The 16,553-nt window shown below is 40.5% G+C and overlaps 1 protein-coding gene and 1 non-coding gene across 2 annotated transcripts in view; both read left to right on the top strand.

Moving 5' to 3' along the window:
• The window catches only part of SLC9A7 (solute carrier family 9 member A7), a 77,484-nt gene extending 62,354 nt beyond the window's left edge, over nt 1-15,130 (top strand). The window contains exons 14-17 of the mRNA XM_068420665.1: nt 1,256-1,319; nt 3,842-3,924; nt 8,117-8,222; nt 14,043-15,130. Coding sequence (XP_068276766.1) covers nt 1,256-1,319; nt 3,842-3,924; nt 8,117-8,222; nt 14,043-14,291 — 502 coding nt within the window. The 3' untranslated portion in view covers nt 14,292-15,130. The remainder of the gene's footprint in view (nt 1-1,255; nt 1,320-3,841; nt 3,925-8,116; nt 8,223-14,042) is intronic.
• LOC137660703 (U2 spliceosomal RNA) lies at nt 11,913-12,105 on the top strand. Its single transcript, XR_011047767.1, has one exon. It is a non-coding gene; the product is annotated as a U2 spliceosomal RNA (small nuclear RNA).
• Nucleotides 15,131-16,553: the final 1,423 nt, after the last annotated feature.

Here is a 16,553-nt window from a genome sequence, read left to right on the forward strand (position 1 = left end):
TAGTTTAATCCATGCCATCATCTGTGCCTGAAGGTAAATCACATCTAGATCACTGCTTGCCTTATGCAAGCACGTGTTCCTGGGACGCACAAATGATATGGTCTTACCAGCAAGGTTCTATTGGTTTCTGGTGATCCTCAGGGATGTTGCATAAACACTATGGCTAGAAATAGCTGACACAAAGTCTAGGTAACAAAGAAATTACAGTAAACCAGCTCAGTCCCTTCCAAGAGAGGAGAAATGAAGAAGTGTGCCATTTCAGACAATATGTTTTTGTTATTGCGTGCATTTTCCTACACTTACTATGCAACATGGTAGGACTGAAACACAATACATCTGAGACTGACAATCTTGCCTAACGTTTGAGGTTGGAGGTCTAGGTTCTACAAGAGAGCACAGAGATTAAGGCGTGAATAGGATTTAAAACTAGACGATTCTAATCGTAACAAATAGCTACCTCCAAAACAGACCAGAAAACCTGAACGTAATTACAAAGATTAAATACCCATCTTGGATAGAAGCACTATGTGAAAGGATGGTTCAGTAATAACATGCTTGCTAACTATGCAAAAGTGAGTAGACAGTTTCTTATTAATGTATTATTCTGTAATCATCCACCATCTCGTACAGACCCTGCCTCAGTGGAGGCTGGACTAGACAGACCTCTTGTTAATCCACTGTGGCTCTGTTGTGTTAGGTGAATGAAACTTGCAGCAAATTAATCTTATGAGTCTTTAGAAAGTATTTTTGTTGCTTCACACAGTGCATTAAAACTTGGGGGGATGTGTGGCTTTTTTTAATCATATATTTGAGCCACTTTCAGGCCTATCTGGCAACTAAGTTATTTGCTGTGTCAAATATTTAGGCTGGGCTTATCCTTAGTCTCTGGTTTCTTGCTGCTGGACATGAAGGATGTTCTCCACTGAAGAGGATGTCACCCACAGTTCACCTTTTAAGCCAAAAATAGTAGTGTCCTAAAAGAATTGGCAACAAAGGTAAGCAGTTAAAGTTGATACTGAGATGGAGTTAAAACTCTTATCTACAGGCAGTTGCTGCTTGAATGAAAAAGTATCTTGTTCATAGCTATGTAACTGCAGGGGAATAATGGACAGCTCTTCCTCAAACTCTTCTTATAACCTCTCTGAATGCAGCTTTGCTGGGTGCTTAAAGTGCTTTTAAAATGCATTCTGCCAAACTTACAGCGGTTGCAACCCTCAGTAATGCCACTTGCTTTGTTTTCCTAATGTTTCTGTAGGGTTGGGGTTGACCCAGATCAGGATCCTCCACCTACTAATGACAGCTTTCAAGTCTTACAAGGAGTAAGTAATTACATAACTTCTCTGTTAGGCTGATCTTATTTTATAACTAAGACGATAAAGAACTGCAGAAGCTACGTGCATGGATAAAACCTTTCTCTCTTAGCTGGCAAGTCAGTAATGCATTTACTTCATAATATTCAAGTAATGCCCACTGAAAAACATTCTGTGGTGTTGGGTATAATGCTGCGGTGTTCAAATTTTTGTGTATACATATATGTACGAGGCATCAAAACCCAAATCTACTAATACACTCTATTTTTAACAATGTGCTTTCCTCTTCCCTCACCCACCCAACATGCTTGCTTTTAACATGCTGCAGCATAAACAGTCTCCCCAAGAACAACCCAGAGATAATCCTCTTGGCTTCTGTTCAATAGTTGATACAAAATTTTGGCCCTTGGACTTGCTTAGAATCAAAAATTAAGTTCACTAATCTGATTTCAGCTCCTGTATACTGTACCACAAGCCATCTGGATCTTACCTGTACTACCTACCACCTGTATGAGGCAAAAGGAGCACTAGAAAATTGTCATGTATATTCAGGAAACTGTTGCTGTGAATCTTTAGTGCAGCTTTCCAGGCATCGGTAACAACCCAAGAGTTGACTTTTTTTCCCTGCAATATGCTATTGGCAAACAAGACTATCGAAAGAAAGTTTTTTCATAGCAGAAATTTCAGTTTTCCTCATCTATAAGCTGAGTGAATTCACAAGAGGGGTGAAAGGTCTGGGTGGGGGGAAAAAAAAAAAAAATCAACATTTCCTGAGGCTTCCCTGGGAGCTTCCTCTGTCCAGACCTTAGTTTACACTCTCACAGAGAACTGCTTGACACTAATTGTTCAGTAGCACAACTGGTTGGTTATGTAGGAACCTGCTAGAGGAAGTTGAATGGCAGGAAAGACAGATGTCTTTGGACCCAGAGGATGCATAGGGTGCAAGTATGTGAACTCTGCTTTGTAAAGCTCAGGTTGTATGATGCTGGTGTTGAGGCTGGTCACAGATACATGCATGGGATACTTGCTGTATTTGGGATCAGCTTTCTGATTAGTGGTTTCTCCTGCCTTGCCTTTTTTGTCACAGGTTGTACAGATAAGAGTTACTTGCTCAGGAAGCATCTCTTTCATTGTGGAAACTGCATTAGACATCTCTCTGTTCTTTGTAGAAGCCTGTGTCCACCACACAAAATGGATTCTGAAATGGTGGGTTTGGGTACTAGAAAGGGTGAAAACTTGGTTTTGTAGCTATCTGGAAGCAATCAGAAGGCCAGGCATCAAAACACCTTCTACAATGAAAACCACAGTTATTGCATAAAACCAAGGTTAGGAAGTGGTATCATGGTAAGATGGCTTTGGCCAGTTAAGACTCAGCTTGTCAGTATTTGAGGAATTGCTTTAACAGGAAACAGAGCATGGGTATTCTGTTCTCATTCAGTGTCTGGGTGGAAATAACTTGTTTGCTTTTTTCCCATGTAAACATAAAGCACTTACCCATTTGTTTCCCTCTTTAGCTGTGCATTGCATTCCTAATGGACTCCATTCGTCAGTTCCCTTTTTGGATTCCTTTTTCTTTCACGAAGCCAAGATTAGCAGCATGTCACAGTTAAAGAAAATATATCATTTGGGATGGGGAGGGAGTGAAAATGTACTAAGCTTTAACTCTTGGTGGATCATGGATTTTTTGCACATCAGAAATACACAGGGCAATCCCATCTTATTCTTTTTCCAGTAGTTTAGAAGATGATTCATACACGGCGTTCTCACTTCATCTGTTTTCCTGTGTTTAACTTTGGCCTCTGGCCAAAAGAAAACCCAAAACAGTAACAAAAGTAAAAACAAATGCAGCTGCAGACCAGCTGGTGCAATGACTTGCAGCACAGCTAGTAAAGGGATTATATTTAACACTGTTAGCATTTCTGAGGTTGAGCTAGCACTTATGAAATTTGCATGACCTTCCTCAATTGTGATTTTATATGGATTCCCTGTTAAGCATATTTCTTTTAAGTGTCATCTATTTCATCAGGTTTGCAAGAGTTTATCAGGTATGGTAAAGTCTCTTGTTCTTCAAAGGAAGCAACAGGCTTAGAGAAAGACCTAGAGATAAGGAAGCCAACCAAGCAATGAATAGGAATCAGTCTGGATTATTCCAGTTCATTTATTTGTGGAGTGGGGTGAGGACAGGACATCAGTGAGGCTTATTTGTCAGTTTTGGACTTATTTCTATATCCATTATCGCATTAATTGTGCGATAAGCTTTTAGAGGGAACTTGGTGGCAGGGGGCTCATTAAGGTAACTCGAGGATAATGAAGAGAGCCTACTTCTCTGCACAGTTATTTCTGGTCTTTCTAGGGAAAGTAACTTTCTCAGTATAAGCATGTCTCTAAATAGCTTTCTTCTGCAGTCTAAGTACAGTATTGAAGTAATTTGGCTTTTTTGGACAGGACGTTATAATGCGAATGATCGGAATGTATGATTTGTGGGTTTTTTCTGCCTGAAATAATGGAATATGTTTTTATTTTATTTTTAGGATGGCCCGGATTCTGAAAGAAGGAACAGGACAAAACAGGAAAGTGCTTGGCTCTTCAGGCTATGGTATAGCTTTGACCATAAGTATCCTTTTGAAAACACAGCTTAGCTTCAAGCCATGAACTGTTCAGGTTTTTTTTCCTTTCCATGTACCCATACGTAGCCTTAAGCACTTGAGGAGTCAAACAAGAGAAAGATCAAGTATTTGACAGGTTCAGTGCACAGAACTGAAGCTTGAACTTGCTGACTCAGAAGACAGACCTTTCCTTTCTTTGATGCATGGTATGTCACACTTGCCACCGGATGAAAACCAGTCAGTTCTAGCAGCTGAAGTTCTTTCCTAAACAATAAGACAGCCAATTAACTATTTCAGATCCTCTGATTTGTTCCGTTAAGCTGTTCTCATCTTCACCGATGCTCAGAGCACAAACTAGTTTTCTAGTTCATTACACCTGCCTAACCCCCAACTCATTTCCCTGAAGAGCCATCTGCTTTTGTGATGAAGTGCTCTTTGGAAGTCCATCACTGATACAGGGAGTTCTGGAACTAAAATCTATGTGTGATCCAGCTTATACCACTTCATTATATCCAGAACTTCCTCTGGATGTTAAAGCAGAGTGTCCTTGTGTGTATATAGTACTGTACAACCTTTCTGAATTGTTGCTATACTAATTAGGTAGCCTTGTTTAAGCTTCTAAGCAATTTTTGTGTATCTGTCCTGTCTTTCGTGCTTGTGTTTTTTAAATCTACTTAGTGTATTCTTAATCAGTATATCATACAGATGCCCCTCCTTAACAGCTTACACTCAGTGGAAAATGGGAAAGCTAATCTTGTGGCCATGGCAAGTCACTTATACCTAGAAATTCAAAGAAGTTTCAGTTCTTGATTCCTAGTAATTTCTGGGGCAGTTAAATATATGTAAGTATCTGTGACAGGGCCTTAATCTTGTTGCAGTTTGCATCTGAGAAGTGAGTATTCTCACTGGGGTCTTGTCCATTGGTGGTTGAGATATTGATGGCCTGGTTGGAGCACAGTAGTTTCCTTCCATGCCTTGGGCATCAAGATTTCCCACCCAGGGAAAACCAGACATAGTGTTGAAAGCATTCAGATCCTAATAGCACTTGCCTGTTGAGGATAAAATCCAGTTGTGACTGATGCTTTCAGATGTGGTAGTAGTGGGCCAAAGCCCAGAAGGGGGGGTGTGTGCGCTAGTGTAAATATTCACAAATGGTAGTAATTTTTAGTTAACCCTTTGTGTAGTGGCTGGTGTCAGTGTCTTGAGGTCAATTTTTGTTATTTTAAGAAAAAAAGACTTCTGTGGTAAGAGCACGGAAGGATCTGGCTGTGACTGACTACTTTTTTTTCCTTTTTAAGAAGGAAGCAGAGCTATCCTCATCCCCTGCCTTTACAAAAGGGATGTGCCCTATAAAAAGGAGTAGTTGGCAATGCTGACTTCCCCTCAGCTGATGCTAGCACAAGTGTAGTCCCCAGCAGCTGCAGCAAGGGCAGGGGGAGTGCTAGGTGAAAAATTACAGCTAAATTAGCAGTTTCACAGAAACTTAAAGGATGCTGGTGGTGTGCTTGCTTTTTCAGTGCACTAGCAATCTTTAGGGAAGGTTTCTGTGAAGTTTGTGCCAAGGAAACTGACATTTGGAGGCAGAACTGTCTTACTGTATCTTAGAGAGGTAAAATTCTGCTTTTTCTGTTGCAAGGAGGCATTCAAACATCGTCTGGGTGGGCTTAAATTGCACAGAAGGGATGATCTTTAGAATTGCCACCTCTATACTCATGGCTAAATATCAAAATATTTTGCTGATGCATTCACTTGGTTTGTGAGTAGAAAGGCAGATTGTCTCAAAATTGACTCTTTGCAAGGGAACTTAACTTGAAAAAGATGCAAATCGGATGCATTTGGCAGCATGCTCCAATGCTGGCTATTGCCTGCAGAGCTCTGTGTGGATGGATAACCAGGAACTTCATTCCTGTGGAACACAGAGTTCATTTAATGTCATGGGCTGTTCCCTGGGTTCACCCACAATTGTTAAACACAAAGAAAACTGCAACTTTGATGAAGTACCATATGTCTTTTACTGTGTTTGTTTTATTCCGACTGAGTCACTGCATGCCTGTCTGCCACAGGGCAATGTGGAGGCTGGTAGGTTCGTATGAGGGGGAAGAGTTTATTTCTTTCCAGGACTGGGTGTAGCCGCACTATTACTGGAGGAGGGAAGGAGGAAACATAACTCTGCAGTGGCATAATCATGCCATTATATGCTCAAGTAAACACGCTATGCCAGGCTCTGCTAAGGGGGAGGAATACATCTCTGCTAAAACAGCCCCTTTTTTAACCCCCTCTTTCCCCTAAGCACCTTGATCTGTTGAGAGGATTGGGGAAACTGTTACATTCGCAAATGGACTTAATTCTCTCTGTGCTTAGAGGCCTAAAAAAGTAACTAGAATAACTGCAATATATATTTACATTTAAAATCACAGAATCACAGAATCAATCAGGTTGGAAGAGACCTCAGGGACCATCGAGTCCAACCATTGCCCTGACATCACCATGTCAGCTAGACCATGGCACTAAGTGCCATGTCCAGTCTTTTCTTAAACACATCCAGAGATGGTGACTCCACCACCTCCCTGGGCAGCTCGTTCCAATGTCTAATGACCCTTTCTGAGAAGAAATGCTTCCTAATGTCCAACCTGAACCTCCCCTGGTGAAGCTTGAGGCTATGTCCTCTTATCCTATTGCTAGTTGCCTGGGAGAAGAGGCTGACTCCCACTCCACTACAACCTCCCTTCAGGTAGTTGTAGACTGCAATAAGGTCACCTCAGAGCCTCCTCTTCTCCAGGCTAAACAACCTCAGCTCCCTCAGCCATTCCTCATAGGTCAGACCCTCCAGACCCTTCACCAGCTTGGTCGCCCTCCTCTGGACTCGCTCCAACACCTCAACATCTTTCTTGAAGTGCGGGGCCCAGAACTGGACACAGTATTCAAGGTGCGGCCTCACCAGTGCCGAGTACAGAGGGACAATCACTTCCCTAGACCGGCTGGCTACACTATTCCTAATAGAGGCCAGGATGCCATTGGCCTTCTTGGCCACCTGGGCACACTGCTGGCTCATGTTTAGCCGGCTGTCGATCAGCACCCCCAGGTCTCTTTCCGCTGGGCCGCTCTCTAACCACTCTTCCCCCAGCCTGTAGCACTGCATGGAGGAGTTGTGGCCGAAGCGTAAGACCCAGCACTTGTTCTTGTTGAACCTCATGCTGTTGGTCTCGGTCCATCTATCTCACCTGTCCAGATCCCTCTGTAGGATCTTCCTATAATCAGACTGACTTAAAAAAAAACAACAATCCCAAACCCTGTGGTCCTGATTTCAGACAATGTTTGGAAGTCTTAGCACTCTCCTCCTGAGCTCTGTTCGTGTGCCAGTCAAGATCAGCGTGCTGCTCTGTAGCAGGGACATGTTTTTTGACTCCTGAGCATTTCCTCGGGCATAGCATCAGCCTGGAGTACTAGTGTGAACAAATACAGATTTACCTGGGGGCAAACCTATGAAAAGAGGTGTAAAGACACCTTCCTTTCCCACCCCTGTGCCCCCTCAATGTAATCTAGGTAGCATTGCTTTCCTTCCACGCTGTGTTACGTGGTTCTTGCCATACAGTTTTCCCTTCACCTTTCTGAGGCTCTGTGTGGTCTGTATATGTGCACTGCAGAGATGTCTTTGAGCTTTACCAGAATAAGATCTTTGGTTGCATCTCTGGCTCAATGACCAGCTAGCAGTTCAAGTGACTGCATTGCTTGGAGGACATTGAATGGACAGTATTTCTTTATTTCCCTATGTTCAACCACATAGGTATGTCACCTTGTTACCTCTAGCTTGCAACCTTGACACCATGCTCCCATCTTCAGAGACCAAATACCCTTGGACCTATTAGCACTAAAGCACTTGTACCTCTGCTTGCTCCTTTTGGCTCCAGAGAGCCCAAAAGCTGGAAACATTGCAACTGTTTGAAACTTTTAAGAGTTAGCCAGTTGCCCTTGCAGAAAATATGTGGGTAAAGAAACTGCCCTTGAAAGGATCAAGGGGAAAATGTTGGGGGGAAGATGTTTTTAATTTATTTGTTTACAAATGCTAATTTTTTCAGTGGATGTTTTATATAAAATTATTGCACAGTGCATAGATCAAAGGCAGAACCACATTTATGTTCAATTGTTTTTATTTTCAGTAGTGGTTTTTGATCACTGAGGTGTTTTCCTTAACTATGTAAGTTATTTAAAGCCAATTCTCACTCACAGTGGCCCTCCGTTAACCACAACTCTACCCAGCTGGTGTGGCCTGATAGCCCGCTGTCTGACAAGTCCCCAGGTTTATGATGTAAGTACAATGACTCAATACTTGTGTTTTGATTTATATAATTTCAGCAAAGCAGTGGGTTTTTTATTTTTAGGCAAAAGGTTGTTGTGATACACGTATTGCAAGAAAGCGCTAGTTTGTCCTAGGCAGAGAAGATTTAAGATATTCTCCCCTAAGGCAACAGCTTCTGTCAGAGATGATCTTACTGTTCAAATACTACATTAAAAAAATAACATTTGAGGATATTGGAAAATTACAGGTCTAATCAATAAACCAGTTCTTAGTGAATCACTTCAAAATATTCAGTCCCTTCTTAATGCTTTTGGACAAGATTCTTTTCCTGTTACTTCTAATGTTGCGTTGAGGTCTCCTTTAGAGAAGACACTGACACATTTACCCATGCCGGAAAGAAATCTGGTAGAGCTTTCCTTCATTGTTTCCACTGTGAAATTTGAGATCACATTTCAGAAACAGTTAATCAGTTACTTATCTCAGTCTAGCAGGTCACTGCTGTCTTTACAGCAATGTCTTGTAATAATTAATGCTTCATTCTCCTATTACTCTTGCAGGATCCTGACACATGTCATTCCTATCTGTATGGTGCTTCTGAAATCTACAACTTTTTGAGCCACTTGTAAATAAAACCATAGTACTTTGTGAGATCACTCAAATTTGCAGGTTCTCTGGAATGGTAACATCTCTGCTATGTTCAAGTAGTCTTGGACCAGATTTCTATTAATCTTTTCCTAGAAAGTTATGAATTCCACTTGCAACTTTGAAATACTTTCCTGCGTTTCTTTGTGGTATCATTAGCATCTTGCTTTTACCTGATAGTAAAATTTCAAAGAAATTTGAAATGTCTGCTGCCTATTTGGAGCTATTAATAATGCAAGAAATTGGCCTTGTTCCCATCTTTGCAATGCCACTGGAGATCTTAAAACAGATCTAGGCTGGAAGGCATCCATCAGACTAATTAGCCTACTTGTGTGTTGCCCACATGTCATATCTAAGTATGATCTTATAAGATTAGTTATCCAGTAACTGAGGATCTAACCAGAATGAACACGCAATCTTTGGCTTTCATTTTCTCTAACAGTTGGGCTTTTCTTTTTTTCTCTTTACTCCTCATTCTTAACTGCTATGGCACATGGAATATTATTCTTTAACTGGATTTGTTCTGACACACACACCCCCTCCCTCTTGGGATGTTAACTTCATCATTAAAAATGCTTAGAAGGCTGCATACTTTGTTAAGGTGTATAATGTGGAACTTGCACATTGTATTCTCTCTTCTTGTTCCTATTTCGGTGTATTGCTGCATTAGTCTTAAGAAAGAATATGATTTTGAGACTTTATTTCTAGTTTCTCTTCAAGATTTCTGAACTCTACAGTTGCTTTATGTCTTTTCGTTTCTTCACATGGCTGGCTTTGCTACAGCACTGTGACTATACCATTTTATTACAGGCTAAAAAGCTGTGAAATCTTTTGCCTTCCTATTAAGTGCAGGTGAAGCAAGTGAGAGCGCCATGTCTTTGGTGGGACAGAAACTCTTGGAATAGTTGTGCTTTTGTGAGGTATTTCCAGTAAAATGGAATGGTACACCTGAGAGAATTAAAGACTGAAGACTTTGAATTAAACAAACAAAAAAGTCTGTAAATACACAGCAGAATGTATCATAGCTGGAAAATGTGTTTCAAGCAAAGTAGTAAATCCTAGATCTCATTCAGGTGCATGTTTGAGCAGTTATGACATCTACATAGAGAAAAAAGAGAAGAAAACCTACAAGTACGTGGCTGTACTGACTCTATATTTGTGTATTGTTTTCAGCTTTTGTTGTTTTTTATTTCTCTGGTTTTATTACAACCTTATTTAGAATTCATTTTCACTTCCATGAGTGGGAGTACACCCTTTTAATTAGATGCCAAAGGCGGGGGGAGTTAAAGTCTGAAAGTCAAATAATCTTATTACATAGTCCACCTACAACCTGTTCGTAAGTATAAGATCGTGTACTCTAAGCTTGACTTTGCATGGCGTACATGCAAGGTTCTGAGTCAGCATGCAGGGGTGAGGTACAGTGGATTTTTTCCAGAGCTGCTGTTACTATTCCTTGCTGATGTTCTCCCACTGCTTTAAGACTGTGCCATTAGGCTCACCATTAAGTGTTTGCCACCCAAACAGAATCTGAGTTGGAACTTAAAAGAATGAAAGGCTGCTGTAGTTAGTGTTTAAAATGATAATTTTCAAAAATTCACTCCTATTTTTCTCTCCTGGTACTATCTTCAGTGCATGACCATTTGGCAGGGCTTTCCAAGTTATCCCAAACTAATGTAGGTCACTTTTTTTCTTCCCTTTTGACGTGTCCTTTGAAACTTTTAGTAATTCTCTGTTTCATCAACCATTTACCCCATTTGGAAGAAGCATCTATGTTATCACCTGCTCTTCCTGATCCGGCACTCCTGGGAATTTCTTTTTTGCCTGTTTGTTCAGGAGCTACACATGCTCCCAACCACTCTTTGGTTTTGTTTTTTTTTTTTGAAACTTTAGTTCTTGCACCATATATAGTGTGACAAGTTGGTATGAAAGTAGAGGGAATTGAATTATTTTTCTAAATATACAAACCCAGTAAAGAAACTTCACTTGCAGTCTGTATAAGTCTTGGAGGAGGTGACTTTCAAAATTGGTAAGAAAACTGTTCAGCCATGCCTCCCCCCTCCCCTTTCTTAGTGCTTCTAATTTCATAGCAAACATTGTTTAGTTTCCTTGATGAATTTGACTCAGCTGAGAAATAGAGAAACTCTAAGTGGTGTATCAGATTTAAGTTGTATTATATTCTCCATGCATACTACTTGATGCTTTTGTTTTGGAGCCGCAAGATAAGTAACTTCTGATGGCAAGTTTTGTCATGCGTGATGCCTGTGCTGTATTCAGCACCAGCAGTGTACATGGTGACCACCAGCGCTTTGCATGTGCTTCTTTTTGCACTCCCTTAAGAGGCAATGAAGACTGGCTTTGGAAGCAGTAACTGTAAATAAGCTTTAGCCCTTTTTACGTCTCCCGCCCATGTTCTTAGGAGCATGAGCAGATTTTACCACAAATTGGACAGAATGCTGTGAAGTTCCTTGGGGTTATGGTCAGCACGTCAAAGCAAAACCCAGTCTTTTGTTGGGTGTTGGATTTAGGTACTTAGCCATTCTAGTTTGTTACTTTAAGTAGTGAAGTTCAGATCTATGTTTTTTGAGTGAATTGAAGCTATTCCTACAGAACTGTGGGGGATTGCAGAGGCCAGTTTAGGGTTATTCTTGGAAGAATTTCAAGTCTCTAGAGATCTACTTGGATACATTTCCAGTCTTTCTTGAAAGAATTGTTCATGCTGCATGAAGCACGGTAGGTTTATTCACGCATCCTCTTTGCTTGCAAACATAGCAAATCCATATACTACATGGGATTGTTCGTGTGTGTTCTGTGGGGAAATATATGAAATGAATTGCCTGCTGCTTGCAGTGCTATTCAGAAGTGAAATAAGTAAGAGGAGCTTGGCTCATACAAGGCAATGTTTGTTCACTGTGTTGAGAGAAAGCTCAGTGTTTTCTCTGGAACTGATCATGTTTATGTACATGTGCATATAGCCTGGGACAAACCAGCGAAGACTGAGTTAGTATTTGCCATGTAGTATAAAGCCTGCAGCCCTCTCCTATCAGTATTGTGCTTCTAAGAGCTTTTCAGCCCTTTTGGGGAAGCTCAAGTGTAGTGTGTGTTCTTAACAGTTCTTATCTGATAGGTCCTTGCTGCAAGGACTTGCTGTTAAATGGCATTGTGGAGCCAGGAGAAGCTCTGGGAGCTTGTTGCAGCCACTCCACACATGGCTCTGGTATTGTGGTACCTCCTGGTGTGCTGTGAGCCCTGCCTTCCCCTCCTTGGTGCTTCTCCGAAGGCAAACACCATGATAGGCAACTTGTGATACAGCTTCTCAGACTTCTTAAAACATAACCAGTCTACAGTCACAAACGTCTTGCTTCTTACTCATTTAAGTTTTTCTGGTTTTCATCTTCATTTGAATGTCTCTTTTTAAAAAAAGGAATATATAGGGATATCAGATTTTCCTAAACAGCCAATTATTTTGTGTATTTTTTAAGCACCTTGGTCTTGTCGCTCAGACTTTTCACTTTTTTGCAATGGAAAGCTTGTCAAAGCTGTTTCTGCCAACTATAGCTGAACCCTTTGGTTTCTGCCTTTTTTTCTTTTGAAGATAGTGACAGTAGTTCAGTGTGTTCTTTGCAATCAAAGCAAGCATGCAAACATCCTAAACTGTATTTGCTCTTTGAGCAACAGTACTCTCTATCACAGTAACTCTGTCTCTAATAAGCAATGATAAATTTGGATGCCACGAAGGTTCTGAGAAATTAGCATTTGTTCTAAGTAGGGCTTGTCTTGCACCTGACACTGAACTGTACCATTTCTTTCGCTGGTTTTGGTAAACTCCTGACACCTCTTTCTGTCCTCATTAGTTAAATATTCTGTATCATCTAGAGGCTTCTGCTGCTTTATTTTGGCTAATTATAATTCTGAAATAATTACAGGAAGCTTTCCCAGAAAGTTTCATTTAGCCAGGCACTGCATTTTTCATCATGGACAGGTTAATCAGCATTTTCTATCTCAAGTGCCCTGAGTTCCTGTTCTGCAATACAGGTAGGGCTTTCTGGTCAGGCTGATCACAGGCATCCTATCTCACCCAGCCTGTGCCCTCGTTCCTTTGCCCAAGTGGAAGAAAATTATGTATTTTGAGAACGTAGCCTGATAGGTGTCTCGCCTACCAAGAACAGCACTACACACACATTTCAGCTCTTGCTAAGCACTATGGACCTATTCACATAGGGAAATGTTTGCTTTCAGTTGCTAGAAAGCAAGCTTATAGTACTGATAGAATTTTCTTTGAATATGATGAAACTCCAGTTTCTGACCAGTTCAGCTGTTTTGCCTTTTATCAAGATCATGATAAACAGGAGCGGAACATGGTACAATTGCTTGCTGTTATATTACTCTGCATAGGGAAAGTGTTTTGTTACGCATCAGCAATTTTTAGTCCTTGGCCATATATTTCATCCCATCTTTGCCAAAATAAATTCATAGGGTTTCATGAGCCTCTTTTCTAAATGATTTTGAAAAGAAAACATATCAGAACTAGTTACAAAACTATGAAGCAAGCACTTATATCAGTCTGTCTTACTTTCATGACTCAGGACTGTTCCTCAGAACTAGGTCAAGTAATTCTCCATTTAGTACCAGATAAACAGAGTAAGCAGATAGTTTAAAAGAGTGTGTTTAGTTTTCGATCTATAACAAAAATTTATTGAGGAAACCTTGAATGTAAAGAATTTGGGCCTGATGAGTTCTTACTGGTTTGCATGAGTCTTTTACTAATACAGTTGCCTAATTAGTGAAAGATGCAACTCTGACTTTGTATCTGGAACGACTTAATTGTGCTTGGTCTCCTGTCTCTTTCTTGTACTGCCTTCTAAACTGTCATGCAAAAACCAGTGTATACTGCTCATCTCTCCTGTACTTCTGGTAAACTTCCAGTGCTATTAAATCCCTAGTTACCAGTCTCATAATCTAGTTCTTGGATTTGGCTCCCCCACATCTCTCCACAATAGCGGTGTTATACAGGGAGCAGTAAGCTGCTTTGCAAACACTGAGTTCAAGGTTATTTTTAACATTTCTTAGGGTGGAACTTTACCGCTTGCTGCTTCTGTATTAACACGTAGGTAAACTCTTCTGTTCAGTTACCTTCTTGGCAAAGACCAGATGTTGTGCACTGTACAAAGATTTTTCTTCTTTTTCCAGAATCAAGAACAGCTTAGAGAAGAGGATTCTGATTTTATTCTGAATGATGGTGACCTTACTGTGACATACGGTGATACAACAATAACTGCAAATGGTTCTTCTGGCCCCCATACAGCTACCACTAGCCTTGATGGCAGGAGAACAAAAAGTAGTTCAGAGGAAGCACTGGAACGTGATTTGGGAGCAGCAGATCATGAAGTTACAAGCAGGGGTACCCGGCTAGTATTTCCTCTGGAAGACAATGCATGATTACTGACTCAGTAAAAATAACTTTTGCTTTGTGAATGGATCAAGGAAGACTGCAGGCCACTGTGTCACTTGAGGTGGGGATGTTTATTTAAACAAGTAAATGTGCGTAAGTGGTTTTACTAAGGTCTGAAGATGTCACCTATTTTTTACTCAAGATGCTGACGGTGCGGTTTTCTAAATGTCTGAAAGTAGACGAATGAGAAAACTGGTCATTCTACCGCGTATTGAATCCAAGTATAACTAGCATGCTGCAATGGTCTTGTTCAGCTGCAGCAGCTCTCTCTGAAGAGAGGTACATGAAAACATTGTCATAAAACTGAGCTTGTCTTGGCTTAGCTTGGGAATGTGGAAGAAATATAAACATGATAATTATTATGACATAAAAAGGGATTTGTGTGCATCTGAATGGGGAGAGATCCATTGTTAACTTATCTTGTGAGGTTAAGGAAACCTTGAAGTAAAACAGGACAGTATACATTAGGAGTACAGATGCATGAATGCAACGCTCTGTGGGGAATCTGTTACTACAAGCTGTACTTAATGTATTTCAGAGAAAAAGGGGAACATAAGATTTCTTCACTGGCCATGTGTTTAAATAGGAAAGCAACGGGAGCTACTTGTCCCTTTAGCTTTGGGCAACTTGACTATTACTATTAGCCTAATTTCTAGTGCCTCAAAAGAAAAACATCCAACTTCCTGTGGTCTAAGGCATACCTGACCTGACACAAGCCCAGAGCCAGGCTTGCTCGGGTAGAAGTCATGAGGTGAAACTTTCTCTCCCTTAAGGTTCTTAAAATTGGATAAAGATAGTTGGAAATGTATCTTGGGCTGGGGAAAACAGGAGTTAAGGGGGGGGGGGTGCGGCGGGGGGAAGAGAGAGAGAAGCAGTATTGAACTTGCATGGAACCGTGAGGTTTCATATTGCTCAGAAGAATCCATGGACTCTGCTTATAGTTCTTGTGTGTGATAAACAGCAAACATCTAATTAAATGGACAAACAAATACTACCGGCTTTACCATTTGTGACTATCCTAAAAGAAAGATGTTTACTCTTGTTCTCTTTCGCAGAGTAGATGTGAAACTTTGGTGGGGCACTGCACAACAACATATAAGTTACAGAAGTGACGAACAGTAGTATCACCTTAAATGTGAAAAAGGAAAAATCTTTGTCTAGTATTTAGCCCTCTTACACATAGGCTAGCTTTAACGTATTGCTAAATGCTTTTTAATTTCCAGATGAGAAGATATCATTGTCTTTGCCAATAGCTGAAAACTTATGCTTCAAAGAGCAGTTCAGCTATTTAAAGCATGCTAAAATATGATTTCATTCTCATGTCTCAAAAGGTTTATTTTTTAAAGAGTTCTGTGGCCCACTAATGTGATGTAATATCAGTTTGTCTAAAAAGTGTGTTTTTCTTGCTGCCGTTTCAGTTGTTCCTCTCATAAAATTGTGTGTGAGTAAATACCCACTCTGTTTTTCCTTAACTATTAAACTTAATGGGCTAACTTCAGTACGAGGACTTACTGCTGCAGAGAAACATTGCAGTCATATTGTCTAATCTGCTTTCTTTCAAGTGTGTTCTCTAACGAGTGATCTACCTTCTTGTCTGTCCCTCCAAGGTAAATTTCTAAAGGGCACTGATCTGTAATGACTGTCTGACTTTATTAAGAGAAGAGATGTGAAGAAACCAGAAGCTTTTTTTGTGGAAAAACTGGAAGAGCAATACAATCTGAGCTCCATTCTTAAATGGTGAAGAGTAACAAACTCTGAAGAAGATCTGTGAGCAGAACTCCTTTTCAGTTCTCCTCTGCTTTCAAGGAAGACAAAGCAGATAGCAATGGTCCATGCTATTTATACTGTGTACATGGCTTGTTTTTCTACTGCCAGCACTTTAGGAAGACACTACTTTTTTTTTTTAAAGTACAAAACCAATTATATTTTGGACAAGTCTTTGGGACCTGTGCTGTCCATGCTGAGTGAGGACTTGAGACTTCTACAGCAATTAATTTGAGTTATTAGCTGAGTCATATGAACCAACTTTTGGGTTGAGACAGTTTGAACTTACCCAAAATAAATGGACTTAATGCAATGAGGCAAACTTTTACATGTAGCTTGAAGCTGAAGCTTACCAAATCACTTTGGCTGAAAAGCAGAGCCTTATGCAGAGAGAGATCTGTTGTTTGGAAAAAAGATCATGTGCAAGTTCTGGAAGCAGAAATTCTGTTTCATTAGCTTCCTCAGGAAGACTGACTCTTTTGAAA

The sequence above is a fragment of the Nyctibius grandis genome, chromosome 2 (assembly GCF_013368605.1).
Source record: "Nyctibius grandis isolate bNycGra1 chromosome 2, bNycGra1.pri, whole genome shotgun sequence".
Lineage (NCBI taxonomy): Eukaryota > Metazoa > Chordata > Aves > Nyctibiiformes > Nyctibiidae > Nyctibius > Nyctibius grandis.